Source organism: Choloepus didactylus, chromosome 7 (assembly GCF_015220235.1).
Source record: "Choloepus didactylus isolate mChoDid1 chromosome 7, mChoDid1.pri, whole genome shotgun sequence".
Taxonomy (NCBI): domain Eukaryota; kingdom Metazoa; phylum Chordata; class Mammalia; order Pilosa; family Megalonychidae; genus Choloepus; species Choloepus didactylus.
In genome coordinates this window covers 897489-925383 of record NC_051313.1, presented here as the reverse complement: position 1 = coordinate 925383, position 27895 = coordinate 897489, and the positions used below count along the sequence as shown (strand labels likewise).

The window sequence follows — 27895 nt, the reverse complement described above, 5'->3', positions numbered from 1 at the left end:
TTTTTCTTTTCAGTTTTAGAGATAAAAGAAGTCCTTTAGGCTCTAAAACCTTCAATTAATGTTTGTTCTCATGTTCAGAAAAACACTTTTATCCTGTTTACGTGAATAAAGCTCAGTCCCGTTATGAAATGTACACTGAAGTCTTAATGATCAGTTATGATTATGTAAATTGTGGAGTTGAATTTGACTCCGTGTTTAAAGCATTCTGTCTGCAACTGCAGTACTGCGTTGTAATCTTAGATTCTTAGTGGGATAATTGCCGTCTCGAGTCTTCTTATTTCCTGAGATATGAAGGCAGCCCTGTTCACTCATCACTCATCCCTGGGTTCCCTGGGACCCCCCAGGCCCACCCGAGGCTATTTCCCTGCACTTTTGCCGACACCCCAGCCAGCGCACACGTTAGACTGTGCTTTTCGTTGCAGCTGCAGGTTTGGCAAAAATCACTGGAAGCTTCTGGGAAGATCAGTTGGATATGTGGGATTTACAGTAAGGGGTATTGTGTCACTATTTTTTTGTAAACTGTGTGCCACACACCCTTTATTTCAGTAAAAGTTATGGGGAATTGATGACCTCTGTGTGTTTCCTGGAGAGAAGGTTGTCAGCGTTTACCAGCACCCCACCGAGGAGCTTCCCGGTGACATCACTTCTAGGCTGGTTGTGGTGGAGGCTGACTGCGGTCCCCAGGCCGCACGGCTGGGGCGTGGAGGCAGGTGACCTGTCCCAGGCGTGGAGGCAGGACCGAGCCCCAGGCCGCAGCTTCTGTGGGACAGGTGTCCATCCGTCCGTCAGAGGCTGTGACGGACGCTGGGGAGCCAGGCCCAATGTGGGGGGCCCAGGGCAGGCCCAGGTGTTAAGAGCTTGAAGCTTATCAAATTCAGGGGCCACAGCCCTGGAAAGAGGCCCTGAGGTTGGCGGCAGCTCCTCGGGTGGAAGAGGGGGCTCTGAGGTGGAGCTGGGCCAGGATCCATCCACAGGTGGGCGGTGGGGCCCGCGGGGGGGGGTGGGGGGCATCGTGGTGGCGGGTGGGGGTGGGGGTGGGGTAGTGGGGGAGGGAACCCCTCAGGCCTCAGGCCGGCAGGCAGAGGAGGCGCGCGGGTGGTCGGCCTGGGAGGAGGGTCCCTGGCCCCCAGACCACCTGTGGCCCCAGCCTGGCAGGGAGGATGCAGGAGGGGCTCGGGCTCAGAACCTGCCTGGCCCGGTGTCCGAGCCCGAGGAGGCCACCCTCTGGCCGCCGCAGCCTTAGTTTTCTGCCATAAAATCAGAGCATTTGTCCCGACGCCGCGCAGGAGGTGAAAGGACTGTGGGTCTTGTCAGGAGTCCCGGACCCTGCAGCGCAGTTAACGGTGGCGGGTCTGCAGGAGAGACCCGAGGGCAGCAGCGCCCCGCCCCGGCCCGCCCCCCTCACCAGCCCCGCCCCTTCCCCGCCCCTCCGGCACCAGCCCCGCCCCCAGCCCCGCCCCCACCAGCGCCACCGCCGGCCAGCCCCAGCCACGCCCCCTCTCACCAGCCACGCCCCTTACCCCCGCCCCTCCGGCACCAGCCCCGCCCCGGCCCCGCCCCTCACGCTCCAGCCCCCTCCCCTCGCCCCTGCCCTGCCGGGGTCCCTGAGCCCGGGCGGCAGGTCGGGTCTGGAGCAGGTTCTCCCGGCCGCAGAGCCCATTTCCCTCCTGGAAGTTGGGCAGTTGGCTCCACTGATCCGCTGACAACACCGCTAACCCGCGCGCGCGTTCTGCATCTAGAAATATTGTTACAACTTAAAGCGAGAACCAGGCAGACGAGAACCGTGTCTGGAGGAGGTTCTATGCAGCGTGAGAATTACAGAACCTAGCTGAGCTATTCAGGAGTGAGGACATCTCACTAATTAGTTTACTGTCCCGGGCTTCATGTCGGCGTTGGTGTGCTCGGTTTGCTTGGAGCCAAATTGGGTAAAGTTAGCAGAATATACATTATTACTGTATAAATAGCTTGGGAGAGGACATGTAGTGTTAGCTACTTACAATTAGGATAATTTTGATATCTCAGAACAAGGTTATGTTCTGTTATTGGTGAACTTATAGTTAAGAAGAGACAAAAACTTGTGAAATACAAAGTGCATAAGTTAAGTAATAGCTTAAGGCAGCGGAGAAGATAAATGAGGGTGGATATTAAATGCATGCAGTTCAGAGCAGGGAGGTGACTTCTTCAGGGTGGGGCCTCGGGACTCACAGGGAAGGGCCACGAGGCAGGTGCAGGTGGGAGCTGAGGGGGAGAGCGGGAAAGCGCTGCGGATGTGTGGTCCCACAGAGCAAGACGCACGCTCTTCAAAGATGGTAGAAAAGACACGGAAACGGTTAGGAGAGTCAAAGCATGATTAAGACCTTTCAGATGCAAGTCGATAGGAATTTCTAATGCAAAGAATTATAGACTTAGTTTAGAAGTTTTATAATGCCTAGGAAATTACAATGCACAGTTATAGAAAGGCTCCTGTAGTGGCAAGACTGTGACATCCATTGTGGACATTAGGCCACTTGGAATCAAACATAGAAAATGTGATTTTAATGGGGTGACTGTTGCACTCAGCCGTAGGATGGAAGTCGTGGTAGCCTGTCTCCCTGCATTCACGTGGACTGTGGTAGTTAGAGGAAACTTACCTAAGTTTAGAAGACAAGCTCTCATAGATTCTCCCACACAACCAGCAGTCCTGCTCACACTTCCAGAAAGCCGTATGTGCAGCCAAATGGCTAAATAAAGGACTTTTAAGTCACTAAGTCTTTTGTTGCTGAATGCACTGGAAAATTTCGTTCAGAGTGCCACCATACCTGCACAGGCCTCGAGGGTCTCCTGGGCCCATTTCTCAGGCACACCAGCGAGGAGATTGCCATAGTCCTTCTTACCCTTTTGCAGATTTCACGGTGTGCCCTTGTTATTTTGAGCCAGGCGACTGCACTGGTGGGCGAGGGCTGGGCAGCACGGCCGTGGGGGGGCTGCACTGTCTGTATCCTGCTGCAGATGCCATTCAGCTGGGTCTTGCTCAGTCTAATTTTTTTTGCATGTTCTGTATAATCCTAGTGATTCAGACACAATCCCCAAACTATTACTCCAGAATCTACTCCCCAAATGTAAAACGGTCTTTCTTACTGCTCTAGAGAAAGCAAACACTTTCAGAGTGAGTTCTGCATAGCTGAAATTCCTTGGCAACAGAATAATTCTGAATACTAGCAGAAAATTTATGGATTTCAATTAGGGTTTGCAGTATATTATAATTCCAGTTTTATATTCCATGCAGTTCAGTGTTTTGGATTTTTAATGGGGCTAGTGCAGTAACAATAAAAGTGATTCAAATGTTCTTAGTAATTACAGAGATTTGCTGTTGGCTTTGCGTTAAAAGTGATGGTGATTTATGCTGGGAAATAGCAGTCTCTGGCTCTATTTAGGGCCTCCTCGCTATTAAGCTGCTTATTAGTTATGGTCAGTGATTTAAAGCTTAATAGCTACATTAAAGGGCTGTAAAAGTGTTTATTCCTTAATAGATGATAGATAATTTGAAACAGACAATAGGTTAATTATCATCTTATATATTAAAGAATACACATTAACCCTTTGTTTCTTCTTAGGTCTTTGGAAATTCATTGTAAGTAAATGGAAAAACGGGTGATTGGATGCTGGATGGCTGAGTGCATTCTCCTCTGCCTCTGGGACACAAAGAGTTAACAGCTTTTCTGAGTGTTCCTGAAAATTATTTCTACTTCTCATTCCGCATCCTTCTCTCTGATAAACAAATGTAGGCTCCTTTAGGCTCAGCTTTGTTCCAGGTTGGCTTTTGCTTCAATGAGGCTGAAAAGATCAGGGACTTGGGGCGTCTGGCTGTGGGGGCAGTGGGGGTGCAGGGGGAGGCCTGCGGGGCGGAGTGTCTCATCATCCTCATGGTTAGTAATTACACTTGGTGTGGTGAGCACACAGGAGCCTATGTATGGTGCGTATTTATGCACACACGTATACGATGTGTATATATATAAACATCGGCATGTCCTCAGCGTAGTTTTAGGTAAGATGGGGAACATCAGTGTAAATATCAAGGTGTGTCAGAATAGGAATTTCTTTTAACATTAATTAAATTTTATTTTCAGATTCCTGAGTTAAGGATCTTGCTTATGCTAAATGAAGAAAAAAACTAAGAAAAGGGGACTCTGTCTAAAATTGTTGGATAAAATGAGTAAACGTCTGTGTTACTGCAGATGGCCCAGGCTATGCTGGATGCAGTGAGGAAGCCACCCCATCCCAGTGGTTTAGTGTTGCACACACTTCCAGCTCCTGCAGTGTCCAGTGGGGGGATGGGGGGACTCGGGGCTCCCCCAGCCCTGGGGACTCAGCATCCCAGCCCCTGGCCTCTGCAGGGACTAGAGAGCTCGGGACGCTCTTGAAGCGTGAGGCCAGGGCATGGCCTCTGTCACTTCTGCTCACATCTCCGTGGCCAGACTCCACCAAATGGCCCCTGCTTGTCTGTAGGGGAGCCTGGGAACTTGAGTCTTCCTTTGTGCCGAGAAAAAGGAAAAAGGAAAAAGAAAAAGAAAAACAGCGTGTTTGCTCTGTCTGGTGTGCAAACCTCCTGAGCTCTCTGCACGGAATCCATTGTGTGAACTTATGGAAAAATGCCACAGAGGCGTGACAATTCCGAGATCTCCAGCCCCACTCCTCACCTCCTAGTGGACAAAGCATTGGGGAGAAAAATCAGTGGGCTGTGCCCAAGCTCCCATGTCTTGTGACGTCACCTTGGTGCTCCTCCTCTTTCTCTCCTAGTTTGGGTGCCATGCCGCAGCCGGGCAGGGGAGGTGACACTGGGCCTGCATCCTGCCATGGACCCTGCCCTCCCCCCCTGAATTCCCTTCCTCTCCGGAGATTTGGTGGCACATTCTGAAGGTGGGGCCGTGGGACGCCTCAGTTAATAAACATGGTCCCAGGTTGTATCAGTTTTCTTTTGCTGCATAACAAATTACCCCACATTTAGCAGCTACGGTAGCTCCCCTTCATTATCTCACAGTTCTGTGGGCGAGGACCTTGGGTGGGCTCAGCTGGGCCCCCCTCAGGTCTCAGCAGGTGGGGGCAAGCTGTGGGCGAGTCTGGGCTCCGACCTGAGGCTCCGTGAGGACCCGCCCCACAGGCCCTCTGGCTGTCGGCAGGGCACCCCTCTAGCCGCAGCCTGAGCCCCTCATCCGTGGCGGCTCCCGGTGTGGACAGCAGCTCTCTTCAGGGACAGCGGCTCCTGCATGGACAGTGGCTCCCTGCGTGGAAGGTGGCACCTGAGTGGACAGTGGCTCTCTTTAGGGACAGCGGCTCCCTGTATGGATGGCAGCTCCCTGAGTGGACGGCGGCTCCCTCTTCGTGTCCCTTCTTCAAACCTGTGGTGCGCGCACCAAGACTTTCCCAAGCTTCGAGGCTCTGACTTCCTTTTCCCGAGCTAGAGAAACTCCACTTTCACAGGCTCAAGGGATCAGGTCAGGCTGACCCGAATAATCGCCTTTTTGCAGATGATGTGAAGTAATCGCAGGAGGGGATCATATGTGCCTGAGGGTCACCGGGTCCTTCTTAGAACCCACCCACCGCTCGTCTGCTCAGGGTAGGTTAGAAAGGAAGCCTTGCTTAGTGGAGCCTGTATTTTTGCCCAACTACAGATCTGAAATGGAAGAAAAATTTCTACAGCAAGAATTAGATAGGGAGGGAGGGCTGCTGGGCTTGGCGAGGAGAGGGGATGGTTTCCTTCCAAAGGCTTCTTGATATGCAGAAAATGCTTAAAAAGCAACTTAATTTAGATATTGGGCAAGCAAGATAGTTGGCTTGCTTGAAATTAAGAACAGTATTCATAAAATTTCGGTTAATAAATACAAGAAAAGGATACATTAGTGGCAGCTCAGTAGCAATGCCCATTTAAAGGAGAGAACGGTGGGGTGGGCAGCGGTGGGCCTGGGAACACCTTGAGCTGGGCCTCCGGAGGCGACACTGCGATGCGAGCCACGTGGGCTTGCACACCCCGGACCAGGTGGTTCCATCCGAGCGTCCGTCCCTCGCAAGTCGGCCCCCAGCCCCCACTGTCGTCGGATGGGACACCTTGCCGATGCACACGTCCAGCTGCCCACCCTCTGTACCCCCTCCTGAGCGTGCTCCCCCGGCTGCCCTGCTCTCAGGGCTGGGGGGCTCGGCGAGTCCTCCCCAGGTGCACACGGGGATGGCTGCCTCCCTCCCATCGTTGCCCCAGGAGGCGGTGCAGATTTCCTGAGGACCCTTCCCCAGCATGAGCCCCTTCCTTTGTATGGGCTCCTTTACCTCTCTCCTTTTGGACCTCTCCAGCTGACAAATGTGGGTGCTCCTCCAGCTCAGGGTGGGACAGGAATCTTCCAGGCCCCAGAGAATCTGCGTCCGGTGAGCAGGCCGAGAAACTGAGCTCCGGATCCACGGCAATGCCGGCCACGTTAAATGGAATTTTGTTGCATCAGTGCAGTGTTGACCCAGGGATTTAAAAAAAAAAACTGTTTAATTGTTTTTTAGTGTTAGGGTTTTCTAGAACCAACTATATATATAATATATATATATCTTTAAAGAGGTTTACTTTGGGGCCCTGGCTGACGTGATTGTGGGGGGTGGGCAGCAGGTGGAAATTCCAAGGAGGGCTGAGGTTGTTTCGTCTTGAGGCAGAATCTCTCCTTTTCTCCAGAACCCTGGGCGAGGCCCCCACCGTGACTGAGGGTCAGGTGATTCTGGATGCGAATCCCGTCCACAGACTCTCCCCGGCGACGCCAAGGCCAGTGTCTGACCAAACAGTGGGCACCATGACCCGGCCTGGCGGACACATAAAAGTAGCTTTAAAGAGCAGACTGTTTTCTGTAAAATGTGTGCTTTTCGGGTAACTTGGATAGAATTATGACCGTAATGCTGCCAGTTAACTTTGAGCTGATTTCTGGGAAGCACCCTATTGCAATGTCTGTGAAATGAAGAAATCTGCAAATGAGGACTTAGAGATTTCTAATGCTCCCCCAGAAGCCCCCTCGTGCTGTGCTTTGTCTTCTTGCTGGAGCAAGAGCTGCTGTCTTCGGGTGAGACTTCAAGTCTCCAAGAATTGGGCTGGAAAGCTGGTCCCAGGCAGGGAGGCACGGAGGGCTCCTTAAAGCAGATTCTTCCTCTGTGCTTGGCTTCCCATGAAAACGAAGGCATGGCATGATCAGTGGTGTCCTGTGCTCTAAGGACCTTCTCACATCTCCCCAGAAGCCGTGTGCTTCTGCACCCCAAGTGCTTGGAAGCAGCTCAGGACGTGCTTTGGTGGATGGAAGGTGAGGAGATGCAATGCCTTCCTGGCAGCAACTTCCCAAAAGTGCGAGTGGTTCCCTCAGTCCCAGTGACTGGCAGCGTTCCCGAGAGGGACCACATCAACTGTGGTCCTGCAGCAAAGAAAATGAACACAGCGGAGCCACGCTGGAGTCGTAGCATGAATGAGAATGAAACTTTGCTGCTGTAAACTCCTGTACTTCAGGGGTGGGGGGGTGGGGGGGGGTACTTGTTACCACAGCATAACTGGCCCACCCTGACTGATACATGTGGCTGGATACTTGCACACCTGTTCAAGTCCTGTGGCCACCGCTGAGCAGCCAACTGTGCACAGGCTCTACCAGCATCCGCAGGTGCAGCCCCCAGCCCCGTGCCGGAGGCCCGAGCCCCGGGCTTCTTGCTGCAGGTGCAGCCCACCCATGGGAGCCAGCTTGGTGCTCACACACGTGTGAACATGAAGTGCAAGGAGACACACTGTCCTGGCACCCCGTGGCAAGTGGGTCATGGCGCACAAAGGCTCCCCTCTCTTTTCTTGTATGTGTGGTTCTGAGATGCAGAATCAAGCGTCACAGCCCAAGGGGCCCCCTTGGAAATGCTGTCTGGGGTCGGCTTTCTCTCTCTGCCCTCCCCCTCCCCTCCGTCCTTCACCCCTGCTCTCTGGGCCGTGTTTGCAGGAGGACGGCCTGCGCACAAGCTTTCCGGGGTGAGAGGCTCACACAGTGTGACCCACAGGATGTTTCCCGCCGGCAGAGTGGGTGCTTGAAGCACTGCGTTTATAGCAGCTTGTGAAGCACGACACTCTGCTACTCAACATGGAAGTTATTTCTAGATTTGCTGATCCACAAATAATAGATCCATTTTGTTCTACACCCATCGTGAGACCCTGCATCTTGGTTGGGGAAAGTTGATAATTTGGGGGGACTCAGTGTGTTGGATAGCATGTTGTTAGGTGTTTAAATGCTAAAGCACTGTTGGGGGTGGTGGAAATGTTGGAGAAACTCCTGCTGCCTCTCAGCTCAGAGTCACCCCTTGGTGAACGGGGGAGTCACCCGGGGTTTGGGGCACCTCATGCAGGAACTGAATTGGCTGCCACCCCCAGAACCCTGAGAGCACAGGTTTGGACCCTCCAGCTGCCGCGTTACAGCATCGTCGGAGCACAAGGTTCAGGGACAGGACCCCCATCTGGGGGAGGGACAAGTGTGGGGATGTCATCTTCAGCTGTTAAGAAGATTCTGTTCTTTTTTTGACATAATTGAATCCTTGATTGTGATGCTCTTACATGAATCATGAAATTCTAAGCGCTAACAATGCAAGTGTGATTTTAACTAAGGCTTTTTTTCTCAATGAGGATGGTGAGGGGGCAGGTGCATCTCTAATCTTAGATTAGTCTACGTGAAGCGGTCAGCATGGTGTCTTCATTTAACCTGCATGAGCTGTGTGCACATTCGGTCCTTAAATGAAAATTCAGGTGCTGGTAGGATGTGACGGTGGGAAATGGCATTTTGCATTTTGCATTTGGTCTCCAAGGGAGTGCTTGGCCCAGGAGACGTGCCCCTCAGCAGGTCTGGGCTGATTTAGATGCCCGCCACCAGGAAGGGGTCACCTGGGTGACGAAAGCCAGTGCCCAGGAGTGTGTCAGGGCCAGTGCTGGGAAGTTCCGAAAGCCCGAATCCTGGACTTTGAATCTTCTGGAAAACGTCTACCTGCAGATCCTTTGTCTTTGCCTGTAGATGCTTCCCTGGCTCTGTACAGATTCCAGGAAACCCCCGTCCTTTCTGGTGCCCCCGGGACAGGCGTTCCGCAGGAGCTACGTGGGGAACCTGTGCATTGCCGGGTTCTACCTCCGGCTGCAGCGCTGGATTCCGGGAGCAAACGGTCAGCAATTCTGAGGCCCCGTGGTGGGTGCGTGGAGGGGAGAACAGATGCCCTGGCCTGTTTCTCACCTGCTCCTGCCGAGTCGTCTTCCTGCCGCGCCCCGTAGAATGCAAGCGGTGGAGGCCAGTGGGTGGCTGTTTGAAGTGGGGGTTCTAGTAGGTTCCTGATGATCCTGGGGGTTGACTTTTCCTCAGTTTTAGCCAATTTTTATTTTAATATATTTGGCTTTCTACAAGGGCCCATTTTTAGCTTTGATGATTGTGTTCCCCTTGGAAAGTAATTCCCAATCCAGGAATTGGGGAATAGACCCTGGAGACTTAGTACAAGAGGCCCCAGCCCTGTTTGCACACTGGCCATCGTTGGTGGATCTTCACAAAAATCATGTTTTGTATAAATTTGACAGTGTTCTTAAATTCACGGTGACTGTAAAATGATATATTTCTCGATCAGTGGGCAGAAGGAAAGTAAGACAAACATATGAGTGAGGTTACTCTTTGTGCTCATGTCTTTGTGTGTCTATATGTGTGTATTACATGTCTGTGTCCCTGTGTGTGTGCATGTCTGTGTTCCTTCATGTGTGCAAGTGTCCATGTATGTCCCGCATGTGTGCAAGTGTCCTTGTGTGTCCCTGCCTGCCTAAAGTGTCTATGTCCCCTCATGTGTGCACATGTCCCGGTGTGTCCTTACATGTGTGCACATGTCTGTGTGCATGTTTCTGCATGTGTGTGCATGTGTCTGTGTGTGCCCCTGCCTCTGTGCACGTGCCTGTGTCCCTGCATGTGTGCATGTGTCCCTGTGTGTGTGTCCCTCCCTGCATCTGTGCATGTGTCTCTGTGTGTCCTTGCCCATGGGTGTGAGGCCATGTCCCTGAGTGTCCCCATGGCCCTGGCAAGGCCACCCACAGTGCAGGAGATGCACACCTGCACACACCTGCACACACCTAGACACACACATGCATGCACATGCACAGACACGTGCACACAGACACACCATACACAGACACAGACACACACACAGACACACGGACACCCAGACCTGCACTATATTTACTCTTGCTGTTTTTAATGACTCAAATGTTGAGAACACTTCTGAGTTGTACCTGTGAATTCTGGAGGTGTGGACGATGGAATGGAGAGCCCGTGGATCTGGAGGAGCCGCCGAGCGTCTCTCGTCTCGAGCCCCTGGAGTGCCCTGGAGGGACGCGCTGGTGGAGAGCAGCCCCGGGACTGCTGACTGCGGCTCTCCACGGAGGTCCAGGCCCACCCGTGTGGGTCTGGGGTCTGCCCGGCTGCCCCCTGCAGAGGCCTTTCGAGCAACTGAAGGTCCATGTGGGCTTAGTTAATGGAAATTCATCATTTTTCTCTAGCGAACAGAGAGGAAAATACACCCCTTCCGACATTCCAGGCCACCGTTCCCCAGTGGAGAGCTGGTGGATGAGAGGGAGTCATAAGTAGCAGTTGCATCGTGAGGGCTCCGTCAGTCACGGAGGGGCGTGGGCGGGTGGTCTTGGGGATGCTGCCGTGGGGGTCAGGAGGGGTGGTGTCCTGCTCTGGCCGGGGAAGCTCCAGGTAAAGCGAGGCTGGGGGCACCCCTCCCTGTGCGCCCCTCCCTGTGCACCCCTCACCCTGCGAGCACCCACCACTCCAGGGTTGGGCCAGGCGCCAGTGCGGGAGGAGCCGGGCGGGCAGAGCTGCCCTGGAGCCTTGGCTGGGGCAGTGCGGGGCACCTCCGACACCCTTTGCTGGGACGCAGCCCTGAGCCGCACAGAAACCGTGTGGACTGTGGAGAGGCTGCCCCGGGACGGCTCTTTCCCCGCAGGGAATCCGGGGTTCAGTCTGCTGTGACCCACTGCTGAGCGGCTTCTTTGGACTACGGCACCACAGCAAAGTGACTAAATCATCCCGCAGGCACCCGCCACTGCCTGTGTGGGGAGGGGGCTCCCCAAACCAGAGAGAGAAGTGGACTGGAAGTCGGTTCAAAACCACATCAACTGTGTTTGACCCGCAGGGTGAGGGTTTCTTTCTTCATTAAGTGGCGTGTTCTGCCCCCCACCCCCAATGAGAGCACTAACCCGACGAGGGGATGGTCCGTCCCCCACCCCAGAGGGCGGCCTGAAAGCCACGTGCGAGGAGGACGGCTGAACACACGTTTCGGTGGTGGGAAGCGAGCGCCGCGTCCCCGTGGCAGCGCGGGTCGTTGGGGAAGCCAGCGGCGAGGGCCCGCTGGCACCTTGTTGGCCCCACAGTGGCCCCGGGTTCCTTTCAGCCGCTGGCCCCCGAAAGCGCCTCGGGGTGCACATTTAGGCTCATGTCCATTCCGGGGAGTGGGTCCAGCGGGATATCACCGTGGGACCGGCTGATTGTGTGGAGGCGGTCGCAGGACCACGAGGCTGCGTGAGCTGAGCCCACCCTGCGCCCGCCCCATCGTGGCCGGCGTCCGTCTGTCCCCCTCCCCTGGATTCCAGATCGATGTCAGGTTTTTGTCGATCCAAAGACTCAGCGGGTTCGGAGGCTGCTGCTCACTGTGCGAGGACTGCAATGACTTCACATTCGCATCTTCAGGCAAATTCGGGGTGCAGTGTGGGGTGCCTGCTGGCCGGAGCCTGCCAGAGGCTTTTTCTTTAGGCTCCTGTCTTCCTGGTTCCGGTGAACTTTACAGGGACGTCGGCAGAGCTCTCACGTGGCACAGACATCTGGAAACTTTCCTCGGGGTGGAATGTCCTCAAGACACAGCCCCATCCCCTGGGACCCTCGTCTTTCCACACCATTGTCCCTCCGTCTCACGGAACCCTGATGCTCACCAAAGGCACTTCCTGTTTTCTGATACAAACAGCTGGTCCTCTTGCACCTTACGGTATAAAGCAAGATCATTTTCCGTGAACGCCTTTTCATTCATTTGCCTGTTGGAGCCTTAAACGCTGAGCACTTCGCCCCGCTTGTGTTAAGGTGACCTCCCTGCTCCACGGGAAAACACGCTGGCCCGGGGCGACGTCACCATACTCTCCACAGTTCACAGCAAGGGGTGGTTTTAACAGTGGCCTTGGCTTGGAGACAGGTTTATTTGGTGACTATTTGAATATATTAATCTGGAGTAAGATTTTCTTACTTGGTGTTACAGGGGGAATAAAGAGGCCTGGAAGCAGCTGGATTCTCTGAGCTTTGGTCCTGATGGTGTCCATGCATTCGGATGCGAGTCCCTGATGATGTTACCCCAGCTAATTAATAATGGCATTTGTTAGCATTTTGACAATAGCAGGTGGTAGCTGAGCAGGGTGAAAATGGCATGCAGGCAAACAAGTTATTGTGCCCTAGAGAAATGTGCAGAGTTGTGGTTTTTAAAATCCTTTAATGATGCCTGCAGTAGGATAGTTTGTTCCCACTTGTTCTAGTTTGCTAATGCTGCCGTCATGCAAAATACCAGAAATGGATTGGTTTTTATAAAGGGAATTATTAGGTTGCAAAATTACAGTTCTAAGGCCTTGAAAGTTTCCCAACTAAGGCATCCACAACAGAATACCTTCACTGAAGGATAGCTGATGGTGTCTGGAACACCTCTGTCAGCGTGGAAGGCACGTGACTGGCATCTGCTGGTCCTTTGCTCCTGGGTTCTAGTTTCAAAATGGCTTTCTCCAAAATGTCTCTGGGCTTCTGTCTCTCTTAGCTTCTCTCTCTCAGCCTCTGTGCATTCTTGCTTGTTCTCCCAGGGCATTTCTCTCTAAGCATTTGTGAGTCTTGTCTTAGCTTCTCTGGGGCAAACACTGGGCTTCATCTCTTAGCTTAGCATCTCCAACCTTCTTCTGCTGCATCCCCAAGCGTCTCCAAGTGTCAGCGTTTGTGTCGGCTCTTAGCTTCTTTCCAAACTGTCTCTCTCAGCTTCTCTGAGCTCCTTCTCCCTGTGAGCTCTTTTAAAGGACTCCAGTGATCTAATTAAGACCCACCCTGAATGGGTGGGGTTCACACCTCAGTGGAAATAATCTAGGTAATCAAAAGGTCTTGCTCACAGTTGGGTGAGTCACATCTGCATAGAAACACTCAGTCAAAAGGTCCCACCCCGCAAGATTGGGTTAAAAGGTCATGGCTCTTCTGGGGTCCGTAGCAGTTTCAAACCGCCCAGCACTTCCATTAGAAGGCTCCATTGAGAGATAAATCTTGGGGTGTGGTTAGAGAGATAGGGGCTAAGAAAACAGAACAACGTTGATTCAACCTTTCCCGAAAGCTTTTCTAACTGAACAAATATGAACATAAGCAATACAATTTGTCTGTTGTATCAAAATTCACAGCAAAGGCTCAGGGGCCTCCCCCTCCCTGGTGCTCTCTTCCTTCCGCTCCTTCGTCCGTGTCAGATCTGTCTGTCTGTCCAGGACCCTGGGCACACAGCAGCCTCCTGACAGGTGGGCCATGAACCTGCTGCCTTTCCCATTTCGGGGGATCGCTGAAACAGTGTTGGGGTTTGCACTGTCAACACCTGTGGAACTGGGGTTACCTAGCATAATAGAAACCTGAGAGCACATACACTGTTGACCACAAACCAAATGGTGTGCTGCTAGGCTCCCACTTTCTAAGGACTTCTTATTCGTCTCTTTCCATCTGACGGACGACTATGATCTTTAAATGCCCGTGTGAAAAATCACTGTTTGTGCATGCAGTGGTTATGACTAAGGATGACTGGGAATCTCTTTTATTTTGGGAGGTGCATTTTGATTCACACTTGCAGATAAGTTGATAGATACGCACCCTTTGAATATGAGACAGGTGGCCTTCAAAACATCTCCTGTCTGCCAAGGTTGCTAAAATGTAATATAAAGTGTGATTTAGAAATGCAAGCTATTACAAGGTAAGAGTTTTCTCCATCTGCTTTTCTTAGAAGTGTAAAAGGAAAAGGAGCAGAACCGGTTAAACAGAACATAGGCTAAAAAAGAATAAAATATACTTTTCACCTTTTAGTTGAAAGATACAATTTCTAGATCCCAAGCAGAGGCTCTTGAGCTGCTTTCAGAAGTCCACGCAGTACCCGAGAAGGACGGGTGTGAGTGGACGTGGACCAGGAGCCCGCGGTGGATGGGCAGCCTGGGTGGAGGACACGCAGTAACGGCTCTGTTCACCCCACAGGTCCCTGCTGGCCTCCTAGATATCTTAATGTGTTGGCCGAAGCCCTCCCAGAGCCGCTAGCTCCCGAGAGCTCGCGGAGGACGATGGGTGCCGACGACTGGAGCGGGCACAGGCCGCCTTCTTCCGTAGAGCGACGTGGATGCCTCCCTGGAAAAGCTCGGACACATTCTGGAGTGACTGACTTACCAAGCCGGGGACCCAGCTGATCACAGCTGGAAGCGAGGCGGCAAAATGGCGCACGCAGAAGGTCCCGGGTTCGCCGTCAGACGACGCGCTGCTGGGAGATAGGGCTCTGCGCGTTCCGGCATCCCCCGTTCCATGAGATCTTGATGGAAGTAGATGAGGTTGGCTGAGGTGTTTGGGTAAAACTCATTTTAATTATAGTAGAAGACAAAAAGTTGGGGTTTTTGCTTTTGAAATGTGCAAATGAGCTTTTAACTTGAGAGCAGTAGCTTTAATTTTGTATTTTAATGTGCTTCTCTTTCGCTTCACATAAGCCCATGTTTTCATAAATTGAGATACTCTTTGTAATTCTATATAGAATAGTTGGGCGAGGGGATTCTTATTTTAAGGTGCTTTGTGTAGGTATTTTGTATGGAGATGCAGCCATAAAGCTGGCGACTTTAGGAGCATCGCTGAGGGAAGATTTCTTCTAACGCCTTTTAAAAATTAGGTCTGGTCCCCAACAGGGGGAGGAGCAGCCTTGGCTCCAGAGCTGGCGCCCCTTGCCCGTGGGCACGTCTGGGGCACCCCCAGCTCCGAGTCCCGTGCCTCGACCTCTCCTGGCCGTTCCTGACTCCAGGCCTGGACTGGAGCATCGTGGACGTGCGTCACCACTGCCGCAGGACACTGGGGGTGGCCGGCGTGAGGCCAGCGTGGTCCTTGCCTCCAGGGGCTTGGCCGGGAGGACGGGAGACGTGCACCGGTGGCAGCCGGCCGGCCCCGCTGTGGGCCCCGGCACCTGGCAGAACCCCCCGTCCCGTCCTTCCCGAGAAGAAGCTGCCACCGCAGGCTGATGCCTGTGCCGAGGGGGCACGACTGCCGCGTCCACTTCTTCCTCCAGCTCCGCAGTCCTCAGCTCGAGGGGCAATTTCCTTCAGTGCCACTTCAAGAAATTTAAGGACCAAATACTTTAGTTACTTCTAGAGAATAACTCAGGCTCTGGGGAATGCCATTCTTAAATAAAAATACCATTCTCAAATAAAAATGCAAGGAAATCAACTCTTAAAAGTGTGGATGAGTGTCCTTTACAGCAAGCGTGGCTTGCAGTTTTGTAAGCATTGTATTCCTTCCCACCGGCCGTCGTTCCTTCCGGCGAGCCGGTGTCTCTGACGTTACCAGGGTAGACAATCCACAGGGTGCTGGGTCTGTGCGGACGTTATTTGTAGTGATGTTAAGTAGCCTCCTCCTGGAGGCTCCATATCCAGGTGCTGCAGTGTGACGGAGTCATTTCCCAGATGGATATTTGTTCCTAGAAAGGACCCAATTTCCAAAAAATCTATTATCCTATTGTCTTCCCTAGGGGCATGCTGAGGCAATCCACTGCAAGCGAAAAAAAAAATGATCTTCAGTCATTTCAAGTTTTATTTTCTATTTGAGTAATGTCTAACTTTAATTAACTTGCCAAATTTAAACCTGTGCTTTGTTGTTGCTATTGGAATTTGAAAATAATTGACGACCTACCTAAGTTAAGAGTCACATCTGAAAGGGTGCACAGCCAATGGATTGTAAAGGCTTCTGGTTAAAGCAAGAGGAAAAAGCCTTTGAAATAAGCAGAGCAGCATTGAAAGAAGCCCATTAATTTCTTTGCATTAAATCAAGATGAGGTAAGAGCGTGTAAGAGAAAGGAATTCCTCCTACCCTGGATATATCTGGAGATAATTAGTCTTAAGGAGAATCATTTTTTTTTTCAGGTTGTGTTTTCTTTTATTTGAACTCTAATGATATCCTCAATTTTTGAATATCAAGGAAGTAGCAGTTGTCTGGATGGCAGATATGTTATCCAGATTAGAGATTATCTTGATTTATACTTCCTAGAACATCAAAAGAGATTAATTATAGACTTTTATTTCATTATATTGAGGACTTTGGAGGATTAGAGCAAAATTTTCTGCATTTCGTCTTGAAACAAAATTTTGGCGATGAGGAAAGGTTTTAGCCCCGTAACATATTTCCCAGCGTGACTTAAAGGCTCCTTCTCACCGCGGGGCAGCGCCGACCCAGTGTTTTGGGAAGGGGGGTCTGCAGCCGCCCCTCATCCAGGGACGCTCGGGGGACCGGCCGCGTGAGGTGCAGAGAGAGCCGTGGCTTGCTCTGCGCTTGCTCCGGAGGGACTCGGATCCGAGTTCAGGGCCTAGACTTTCCTACCAGTGCTTTCCTGTGCCGAATCTGCTAAGGACAGAGTCTGAGGTGTAGCTCAAGAATGAGCCGGACCAGTCATTAAACTCATCAAAGCTTCCCCTTTGTCCGAAAAGTGGGAAAAGAAACACCGCCTGTGGTTCTCCGGACTTGCATGTCGCAGGGCCCCCGGATGCCGACTCCAGCCGTCCCTTCCCTTCCTCCCTTCAGCAATCTGGAGGAATCACTGCTAAACAACCAGAAACGCGAGCACACCCTGCAAGCCCCTGAGGCTGCTGGACCAGGCCCCGAGCCTTCTGCAAGGAGGGCATGGCGTGGCAGCGCCGCTCTTGGTGGCTGGTCGCTGCTGACGGATGGAGGGGAGGTGACGAGAGGAAACACTGAGGGGTTTTAGGCCAGCACGTTTCACGTCTGGGAAGGCAGCCACGTGGCTGCCCATGAGAGCATTTCTCACCTTTGCTCTTTTTATACAGCTTCAGATTTACGAAGGCCTGCAAATTAGAGGGTGGCGTGTGGGCATTCCTGTCTGACTTTATAGATTAGGAGGGCAGGCGGACTGCCGTGGCGGCTCCTGGCTTGAGTCCGGCCGGAATGTGGAGAGAGGGTGGACCCGCGGACTCTCCGGGTGAGGAGAAGGCTGACCCCGGCGTGGGAAGCTCCTGCCTGGACACGGGCCAGCCGTCTGGATATTTCCATGTTGATGGGGCGTTGAAGCATTACAGAAAGGTTAAGAAAATTAAATGCTTTCACAAAATGTTTGAATTATTTAAGTGTTTCAACATTCATTTAATTGAATCTCACAGTACTACGTTCAGTCAGGTGGAAGATTTCCGAATGTCTGAGTAGATACCGGACAAAGGGCAGAAGATGATATCCAAGGACTGACCAGGGAAGTGTGTGAGTGACCAGCCCTGAACGCCATTCTCCACCCAGACCAGGCGCGGGGGCAGGACACCCCCGAGACGCCGCGGGGCCTGTGTGGAGGACGTCACGCAGGTGCACACGGAGGTGCAGAGCACAGCACGTCAGCTGCGCTTTCCCTTCTAGAATCTTCACATTTACTCTCCTTAGCACTTTCATAGTCTCCGACCAGACATTCCTACGTTAGATGCTATTATATCAGATTCTTTGATTAAAGAATCCTCTTCAGCTTTCTATTCTCTGTCTCTGAGATAAACTCAAATAACTTTCCGAGTTCATGATCATTCATCACTATTTTACATATTTCCACAAAAAACAAAAAAAAATATTTCATAAAAATGAACAACATAAGTTTTATTTATCTAAATAGGTGTTTTTGTTAACTCATTTAAATTCCTGGAAAAGAGGTTGTATTTTTTATGGCTGTGGTCAAAAGTTACCTTTTTAGAGGAAAACAAGAGGCTAAACATTCTACATTAGGAGCTGGATGATTTTTTTTTTTTGACATTTTTGCCAAAATTTCTTCCACTGGAAGAAAAGGAAGGAAGTCAGCTTTTCAGTCTTATTCAAGATGGGAAATGTCTCTTACAGTGTATTAAGATGAATTTCTCATTTTATTCCCACAATGAAATACTGACCTGCTAGCTTAAGCACCGAGTGGGCTGTTGGCTGGGCCGATGCTGGGGCCCTGCTGTCCGTCACGGGTGTTTCCCTGCTCCTTCGGCTCAACTACGTTCGAGTCCCTCCCTGGGCCGCGGATGCCATTAGGATTGGAACGTTCTGTCCCTACAGAGTGGTGCACGTAGCCGGCTGACCTGCCTGTGCCTTCTCCCGTGAACGTGTCGGCTTCCTGGCGGTTCTGCCGCGGCCTCTTTGTCTCTTGCACGTTTTGATGAGTGTGATGGTGGATGTGCATCGTTTAAATGAAGTGATGCAAATGTGTATGGTGCTGTACGTCATGGCTAGTGTGGGCACAGGAAGGAGAAAGCAGATCTCCCCACGGTACACGCAGAGGCGGAATAAATGCACCGTGCCCCTGCCACGCCCTGGTGAAAGCCGCTCTCGAGGCCGTGGTTCTGTGCCTGAAGCGGGGCCCCCCAGGGGTGACGGTCGGAGGGGCGGGAGTGGGGATCCCCCCACGCACCCTGGGGAGCACTCCCTGGAGCCCGCACCTTCGGAAGCCAGTCGAGGTCCAGTGAGAGAGAAGCAGCATCTCTGCGGTGGCCAGACCGGAGCCCTGGGTTCGAGTCCTGCCTCGTCCGACAGAACGTGGTCGTGGATTCGGCACGGGGCTGGCGCCGACGGGCAGCTGGAAGGCGATTTGAAGGCATTCCGGAGGAGAGCTCGGGTTGTGTCTGAGAACACGTGTCTTGTCTGCATAATGGTGAACGGCTGTTTTTATTCTGAACACAAGAGGAAAGTAACTTTAAAGCAGGAACAATGTAGGGTAAATTTTAGGAAGAAATATGTAAAGCGTGTTTTAGAAATGGAAGGAGCCTTAAGGGGGGTTTGGTCTGATTCAGAAACTGTGTGGTTGCGCCCCTAAGAGCCGAGCCCGCCTGCCCAGCATCCATGAGGGGCCGCAGCTGGAGGTCGAGGGTCCCTAGCCCCTCTGGCCCGGGCCTCTCGCTGGTGTCGGGTCCTGCGAAGCGAACTTAACGGATCCGCGGGATGTTGGGAACAAGACAAGGGCAAGACAGAAACTTTCGGAAATGATCCTTTTGTTCCTCACATGGTAGAAAGTCCAGGAGAGCAAATAATCTCCCTGTCACGTACTCAGCACAAAGAGCCCGAGTGAGCGGGGGAGATGCCCCGTCACAGCTGGTCTCCCGGGGTTGCCGGAAACTGCACAGCTTGTGGGGGGAAGACAGCCGCTCCCCACGCCCCTCGTGTCAGGTCAGAGAAGAGCGGCCGATCACTACTGGAGGGAGGCTCTCTCCGCCTCGGGGGGCTGCCACTGGGAGGGAATTCCGGGTCTGATCGGGGTCAGGGGCTGCTTGCTCCCGGCTTCCAGGATTAAGGTCCCCGGGCCTTTTCATTAGTGTTCACAACGTCCCGCAAGAAGGGAGGAGGTGGGGGAGTGTGGCCCGAGGGTGGCCTGAGGGTGGCCCGAGCGTGGCCCGAGCGTGGCTGCTTGGCGTGTGGCTGCCACCTCCCTGGAGGAGGATGGCTGGGTGGGAGCTGGGTGATAGCCGTGTCACAGGCCTCTGTGACTTCCCAGGCACCTGCAGAAGGCCCATCCTTCTAGAATGGTCCAGCCCATGGTTTTCAAGACACAGCCGCAGAACCTTTTGTTCCTCAAGCCTCTGTGGGGGCTCCAGGGCCAGCATTGTGGTTTGAAAACCTGAATTTTGGCTCAGATCTTGGGCTTCAAGCCGCCTTGGTCCAACAAACATGAGAAAAGTCAGTGCTGGTGGCACCAAAATGCATGTTGGCGCTCAGGGAAAGGCGTGTGTGCAGACACCTGAAGAGGGGGTTTCTGTCATGAATAAAATCCATTCGCATAAGATAGGTGGTCTATTCCCAGCCATCTGATCCCAGTGAGAATTTTTTGTTAATTTAAAAGAGGACTCTTGAATGATTTGTAAATGAGAAACTTACTTTCCTCCCTCCCGGAGCTACCGTGAGGACCTAGTCCATTTGTGCAATTATGGACATGATTTTGGCCAAGTTCCCCACTTCAAGCCGCATCCATCCTTCAAGAGCAGGACGTCCCAGGAACATCACCTGTGTTTTGGCTGATTGACGAGCAGTGATTGTGCACGGTGTATGTTCAGTGTCTTTTACATCCATCTAGCTCCACCAGTTTAACTTTGACTTCATTTTGGAATGAATTGGCTAATGTAGCAGCATTTTCAAAAATAGCCATTTTGAGGGAAGACTATATGTCTAATTTTTTTCAGTCCTTGCCTGGGTATCAGAAGCTCTGAATCCAGTCTTGGCCGTCGTGGCGAGTAGCCGTGGAAGCCCCTTCCCTTTACGCCTTCGCGTGCTCAGCTCGGAAGCTTTGCCCGAGCTCCTTGGCTCCAAGTCTGGGGAAGCAGCTGGTGCCCGGGAGGTCCCCACGCCCTTCGGCAGAGTCCTGGGGGCTGCGGGTCTGGGGGCCCTCACGCACCGTGAGCCCACCTGCTCTGTTGTCCCCGGTGCGGCTTCCTCGGTATCTGTGTCCAGGCGCTGTGGACGGCGGGCGGGCAGCTCTGAGCGAAGGATGAAACGCGCTTTCCCATGCACAAGGACGCGCGCAGCTGTGGGAGTCGCCTGACTGCGTGGCGAGTCGGTGTTTCCCTTTTCCAGGAGCACCGCGGCCTTCGCCCCAAGCCCAGGAGACCGGCTTCTCTTCATCAGAGTTTCACCTTGGACTGCGGTTCTGTTGGCACCAGATCCCATAAAGGCAAATAATTCATAAAATAAAGTTGAGTCTACTGGTTTAGGTTTTCTTCTGCAGAAATATTTCAAACAGTGTAATTTGTGAAGGCACGTGGAAAGGCTAAAATGCCACGCTATTTGAATTAAGATTTTACTTTATGTTTTCTTAATCTGAATTGTGAGGGGAAAATGTCCATGACCGCCATTCACGGAGTTCCAGTGTGTGTCAGCGTCTGGCTGCTGCCGGACAGATACGAGGGAGTCCTGCAGCGGGTTCCCCACGCGCGTGCTGCCCTCCTAGGCTGCATGTTGAACACACCCCCTTTTAGGGATGTTTGAAATAATTTTGGGACCCGTGATTTTGTCCCCGGGTAAGGGTTTCTCACAGAGGCTGCTCAAAGGTGGAAAGGAGCGGTGTCCTCGAGGGCAGCCGGCCCGAGCCCACAAGGCCACCGAGAATCTGCCTCCTGGCCGAGGGCTCCGGCGGCCACGGCTGCACCTCGTCTCAGGGTGTGTCTCGGGGTGCTCCCCTGATGTGTGGATTCCGGGAAAGGGAGGGGACGTGAACATGTGGGGGCTGCGGAACTGGGTTTTTTCTGGTTTTCCGTTGTCCAGGGAAATGGCCACAGGATGACGGAGGCTGTGTCTGGGATGGAGGGAAGGTGGGTCCCTGCTGCCTGTCGGCCTGGGCAGGTGTGGCAGGAAGAGGGCACCTGTGGGGGCTCTGGGGACATGGGGACTCAGGCCACAGTCGCCTCCAGTACGTGTTGGGAGAAGGCTGGCCTGTGAGAGCCAGGTTGGCACAGTGCGCTCTGACTCTGCACCTGTGCCTTGATGTGTGTGTCCTGCAGGGCCAGCGGCTTCCCTGGCCACGGTGAGGAGGGGGCGTCCAGGGGTTACCACAGAGGGGGTGCTTGGTGCCAGGGTCTGGGGTCTCAGATGTGCCCGGATGCAGAGACCCTGGGCAGCACCTGCGAGGAGGGCAGGTGGGCTCCGCTCAGCCCCTGCACGCACGTGTCAGTTGAGATGCTTTTCGACTGACGGCAGCTGTGGGCTCATTGTCATTTACCCTCTGCACGGTGCAGTCACAGCAGGAGCCCCGTGTCCTGTGAGCTGCTGGCCCTGCCCTGCACCCGGGGGTGGGGGGCAGCCCTGAGCAGGTGCCTCCACCGGACCGGCCCGCGAGCCGAGGGGCAGGTGCTCTCCTGACCTGCCCCAAAGCTGCCCACGGAGGGTTTTCATTCCGTCCTCAGAGGGTCATTACGTGGTCTGGGGGCCGAGGGGTGAGGGCTTGCAGCCAGGCCATGTACCCCCACCATGATACCCCACACATACCCCACAGCCTCACCTGGGTGGGGGCACCCCACAGGGACGGCCTCACTTGACCTAATTTGTCCAATCTTTAAAGTAGCTCAGTGACTGCTGCTGCCCCTCCCCTTCCACAGGAGGTGAACTGAGGCACGGGGCCTGCACTCTGTGGGAGACCCCCCCCTGTAAACCGAGGCACGGGGCCTGCGCTCTGTGGGAGACCCCCCCCCTGTAAACCGAGGCACGGGGCCTGCGCTCTGTGGGAGACCCCTCCCCTGTAAACCGAGGCACGGGGCCCGCACTCTGTGGGAGACCCCCACTGTAAACCGAGGCACGGGGCCCACACTTTGTGGGAGACCCCTCCCCTGTAAACCGAGGCATGGGGCCCGCGCTCTGTGGGAGACGCCCCCTGTAAACCGAGGCACGGGGCCCGCGCTCTGTGGGAGACCCCCCCTGTAAACCGAGGCACAGGGCCTGCGCTCTGTGGGAGACCCCTCCCCTGTAAACCGAGGCACGGGGCCCGCACTCTGTGGGAGACCCCCACTGTAAACTGAGGCACGGGGCCCACGCTCTGTGGGAGACCCCTCCCCTGTAAACCGAGGCACGGAGCCTGCGCTCTTTGGAGACCCCACCCCGCTGCCCGGTGGTGCCTTAGATCCGGGCAGCACACCTGCCGTGGCATCAGCCTCAGTGCAACCCCTGCCCATGCTGGGTGCATGGGCAGCACCCATCGCCCTGTGCTGGCTACAGATTCTGAGAGGAAAAGAACCCTTTTGGGGTGTTTGGAGGCCCGAGCACTGCCTGACGCTCGCCTGGCGGAGTTCCAGGTCGCGGGGAGAGGGAGACGGGCACGAGAGGACGAGGAGGGAGAACTGCCAGCTCCGAGACGCTTCCCTCGGTGCTGTTTTCTGCGTCTTGACTTTGAACCTTTCGAGTTTAATTGGGGGTTTCTTGAGGTTTAATTACTTGGACCCCACGCTGCTCACTCGTGTTGTGGTAGGATGTTTGGGTCTATTTACATACAATCTGTCTGGCTTCGTAAGCAGTGAACGGAGGCATTCCTAGTTCCCAGCCCCCTCCCCGAGGAAGGCTGCGTTGGCGCGGCCACGGCTACCTGTGCTGGCAGACGCTGCGCTTCGTGGTCACATGAGGGAGGTTCAAATCCCTCCAACTTCAAAGCCTTCCACGAGAATAAGCTTGTCTCTACCCCAGAGGACGAGCTGACCCTCTCTGTGACTCAGAAACAATTTTTCCCCTGATGGTGGAGACACGGAGGAGGACACGTGGTAACCTGTGACCCCCGGAAGGCCCACAGGTGCCTCCCTGCAGCTGGGAGTTCCCGTGGCAGGGGTGGGCCACGATCCGTGGTAATTGTCTTTCCTGTTCTGTACGGTCAAGAGTGGTTTCCTCAAAGTGAGAGAAACCAGCTGGCCCCGTGGACGGCGAAAGTGCCGTGTCCGTGCAGGGTGGGGAAGAGGCAGCCGGGCTGCGGGTTCCTGGTGGCCGTGGGCACGCGGCCTGCCCTGGCAACAGCTCTGTCTGCCCAGGGGACGCTGGTGGCCTTCGTGATTCATGCTCATGCTTGGCAAAGACGCCATCACGATGGCGCGACGACCCGAGGCTGGCGGCGTCCACCCGGGAGGAGGTTTCCTGAGCAGTGCACACAGGCCCCACACCGGGCCCTCGGGGAGCCTGGGGTGCACAAAGGGCTCCCCGTCTGGAGGAGGACAGTGGAGCACCCCATCCTTTCAGTGTGCGCTGGGAGGGTAAAGAGAAGACAGATGGAACTGGGAGCAGTTGTGGGCTGACCCCCGGGGGTGGGGAGACCCCCGTTGGGAGCCGCAGGGAAGTGGAGGACAGGATTCGGCCTGGGAGGCTCCCCGAGGAGACCCGTTTTAGTTTAGAGGCTCTCTTCTTTCTCGAGGTAGATGACATCTGTTGAGTCCTCACTGCGTGCTGGGGAAGCCGGACGCAAGCCCGGGCAGCGTGGGGTGGCCATTCGGCGCCGGCCCTCTCCCCGCCGGAAGGCGCACAGCAGGGCGGCCTGGGTCCGGCTGCCCCTCCTCGAGTGCGGGCCCCTCCCGGGCAGTGGCTGCTGTGCCTGCAAGGATGCCAGCTGGGGGTGGGGGGCCTGGATATTTGGGGTTTTTGTTTGGTGCGGGTGCTGGTGGATGGGTGAGGGGCGGCAGGAAGGACTTGGAGACCCCAGGACAGGCGGCAGGAGGGGCTGGCCCAGAGCACAGGTGAGGGCCCAGACGCTGCCCCAGGTGGAAAGGGCAGCGAGGGCAGGTACGGCCAGGTGGGCCGGAGGCAAGCGTGGAAGCCGTCTGACTTTCCTCCCTGCTGTCGGTGCTGCGAGGCCGTCGGGGCCCCGGCGCTGCCTGTGCATGCTGCCACTGCAGGGTCGGCTGCACCCACCTGCGGCAGGTCTCGTCCTGCGAGGGAAAGCAGGCACGGAGCCGCTCTGTGGTTTCCTAGTCACGCACCCTCCCGCTGGCCAGGCACAGGAAGGATGAAATCCACGTATGGTTTGCAAGGCGACCTCCCATTGCCTCAGTCTCTCCACGATGAAACTGCACAGCCGCTTCTGCAAGGCCCGGGCTCCGAAGGGGCCGCGACGCCAGCGCTGAGGGGGACGAAAGACGCCACGAGAGGCGGCTGCTCTCGGCCCCCAGCCTTGGTGCGCAGAGATTTAGACAACGCAGAATCCATGGGGAAATCTAGATTGCACGTGAAACAAGAGAAGGGTAATTCCTCTGCCTTTGAGCTTACCGCAACCTAAGACTTAATATTTAAAACCTGTTAGGGACCCATCCTGAGTCCTCCTTGTTTTTCCTCCAGTCGGTTGTTCTCATGGAGCCAGTTGTTTCCAGAGAGAAAGTACAAAGTTCCTGCTGCGAGGAATCACTGGCAGGTACAGTCCACGGGCTCGGCCATGCGGGGTGGCACACTGAATTAATTAAATTACAGGACTCACTGCCTGGAAGGTGTACCCACGGCTGCAGGTGATTTCTGTGCAGGAACCGTCACCCCGGACTGAGACGAGAAACCGCTCATGGACCAGTTCAGGATCCAGGGCCACTCGGAGGAAACCGGGAAAGGGTGTGGGGGCTGCTCGTGTGGACGTGTGGACGAGCCAGTGGCCGGTCACCCGCAGAAGGGTTTTCAAAACGAACAAAAACTGGCGATTTAACTTGAAATTATTAGAAAAAATAAAAACCAGTTGATCTTTGACAAATGAAGATAAATGCCTTGAATATTCTTCCATTTCTAAAATATATGTAAATAAAAAGTTCACTTATATTTATATTCCCCCAAACGGCCTTGCAGCACTCTACAGTGCTCTAAAGGGTGTGACCCGGCTTTAGCAACAACCTGTTGGATTATGCACGTGAGACGATGCGAAGGTTCCGACCCTGGGGCCGACGGGACTCTGAGGTCTCCTGTATTAGTGAATTCTGCCGCGAGCGTGTCTCACACCCCTGCCGCTGCAAACCCACAGGCACCCGACCTAAGCGTCCCCTGCCGTCTTATCCCTCAGCCGCCCTGGACCAAGGGCCACCTCGCTTTCCTCGGGCTGGTCGCTCGCCTCCACACCGTGCTGTTTACAGGCTCTCCTTCATCCTGGTCATCTGACCCGCTGCCCCAAGCTCCTGGCCCTCTGTGGCCCCGTGGCCGTGGCCCTGTTCACCGTGGTACCACCCTCCGTGGCCCTGCAGTCCTGGCCCCACCCACCATGGCCCTGCTCACTGTGGTACCACCCTCCGTGGCCCCGTGGTCATGGCCCTGCCCGCCACCGCCCAGGCCCCTCTCCTTGTTCCAGCCGACGAGGCTCCCGAGAGCCGGCCCTGGTGCCATCTGAGGTCTGGGCCTCGGTCTCTTCAGAGCCTGCGGTGGCGCCCAGGGTCCTAGGAGGGAAGGAAGGGGCCTGGGTGCAGTGGCCGGGGGCTTCGGTGGCCCTCCCCAGGGGTCGTGGCTGGGCCTGGGCCCATGGTGCGCTGCCTTTCTCCTGGCGGTGGTGGGAGCAGCGGAGCCGCCACGGCCTGAACGCGGGTTTCAGAGCAGTGAGAGCGGGTTGGTGCCAGCGCCGGCCGCTCCTGCCCGCCCCTGCCCGCCCCTCACGCCACTCTTGGTCCGAAGGCCTGGAGGAGCCTCCCGGGTGTCTGCTTTGTCCTTCTGTAAACCCCGTGAGAGCAAAACGAGCAGCGGGGCAAAGGCGGGCTGGGCCAGCTGCTGCCGCCTCCAGGGCTCGGGGCCCTCTGCTGCCCTCCGTTTCTTGCTCATTTCTTTGCTGGTTAAGACTCGATCAGGGGTTTGGGAAGAGCAGAAAGAGGAGAATTCAGTTCTGTCCTTTCCCTGTTATTCAACGCTCCTGTAGAGGACATGGTGGAAAGGAAGACTGAGGATAAATTAGATCACAATGAAGCTTACAGATAATGCCACTGGTTTTTTTTTCTTTTTTTTAATTGCACTTTTTCACGTACCATACAATTACCCAAAGATCCAGAGTGTACAATCAATTGCCCCCAGCACCATCATACAGCTGTGCATCCATCACCACAATTAATTTTTTTTCCAATTTTTAGAACATTTTTATTACTCCAGAAAAGAAAGACAAAAAAGGAAACTCAATTCCTCCCCTACCCCTAACCACCCCCCCTCCATTATTGATTCATAGATTGGTATAGTACATTTGTTACTGTTGATGAAAAAATGTTAAAATACTACTACCTGTAATATATAGTTTACAATAGGTATATTTTTTCCTATATGCCTCTCTATTAATAACTTCTGGTTATAGTCATACATTTGTTCTAGTTCGTGAAAGAGATTTCTAATATTTGTACAGTTAATCACAGACACTGTCCACCACAAGATTCACTGTTTTATACATTCCCATCTTTTAACCTCAAACTTTTCTTCTGGTGACATATGTGACTCTGAGCTTCCCCTTTCCACCACCTTCACACACCATTCGGCACTGTTAGTTATTCTCACAATGTGCTACCATCACCCCTGTCCATTTCCAAACATTTAAGTTCACCATAGTTGAACAGTCTGCTCATAATAAGCAACCACTCCCCATTCTTTAGCCTCTTTCTATATCTTATTAGCTTATAGTTCATGTCTATGAGTTTACATATTATAATTAGTTCATATCAGTGAGACACTGCAATATTTGTCCTTATTTGTCTGTCTTATTTCACTTAATATAGTGCCCTCAAGATTTCTTCATCAAACCATTTCTTTTAAGACAGTTTTGCTCACACACCATACATTCTGTCCTGAGTAAACAGTCGGTGGTTCCTTGTATAGTCACGTATTTATGTATTCAGCACCATTGCCACTATCTATGTAAGAACATCTCCATTTCTTCCACAAAGAAGGAGGAAGAATCAAAGGAGGTAGAGAGACAAAAGAAAAAGAAAAAAAAAGGGAAAAAAACATGATAGCTAGGAAGCAAAAAAAGGAAAGATAGCATTAAACTAAAGTAGAAGAAAGAGTCAGACAACATCACCAGTGCCAAGAGTCCCATACCCCTTCCTATGTCCCCTACTTATATGCATTTAGATTTGGTATATTGCCTTTGTTACATTAAAGGAAGCATAATACAATGTTTCTGTTAATTGTAGTCTCTAGTTTGCATTGATTGTATTTTTCCCCCA

General features: G+C 53.6%; 1 protein-coding gene across 6 annotated transcripts in view; it reads left to right on the top strand.

Annotated features, from left to right (window-relative positions):
* Positions 1-27895, top strand: part of SAMD5 (sterile alpha motif domain containing 5) — a 521996-nt gene that overhangs the window by 24719 nt on the left and 469382 nt on the right. The window contains exon 2 of one of the 6 annotated variants that reach the window (XM_037843636.1): positions 14277-15497. The exons of the other annotated variants lie outside the window; for them this stretch is intronic. Within the exon in view, the coding sequence (XP_037699564.1) occupies positions 14277-14336 (60 nt within the window). The 3' untranslated portion in view covers positions 14337-15497. Of the gene's footprint in view, positions 1-14276; positions 15498-27895 lie in introns of those variants that run through there. 6 annotated transcript variants of the gene reach the window in all.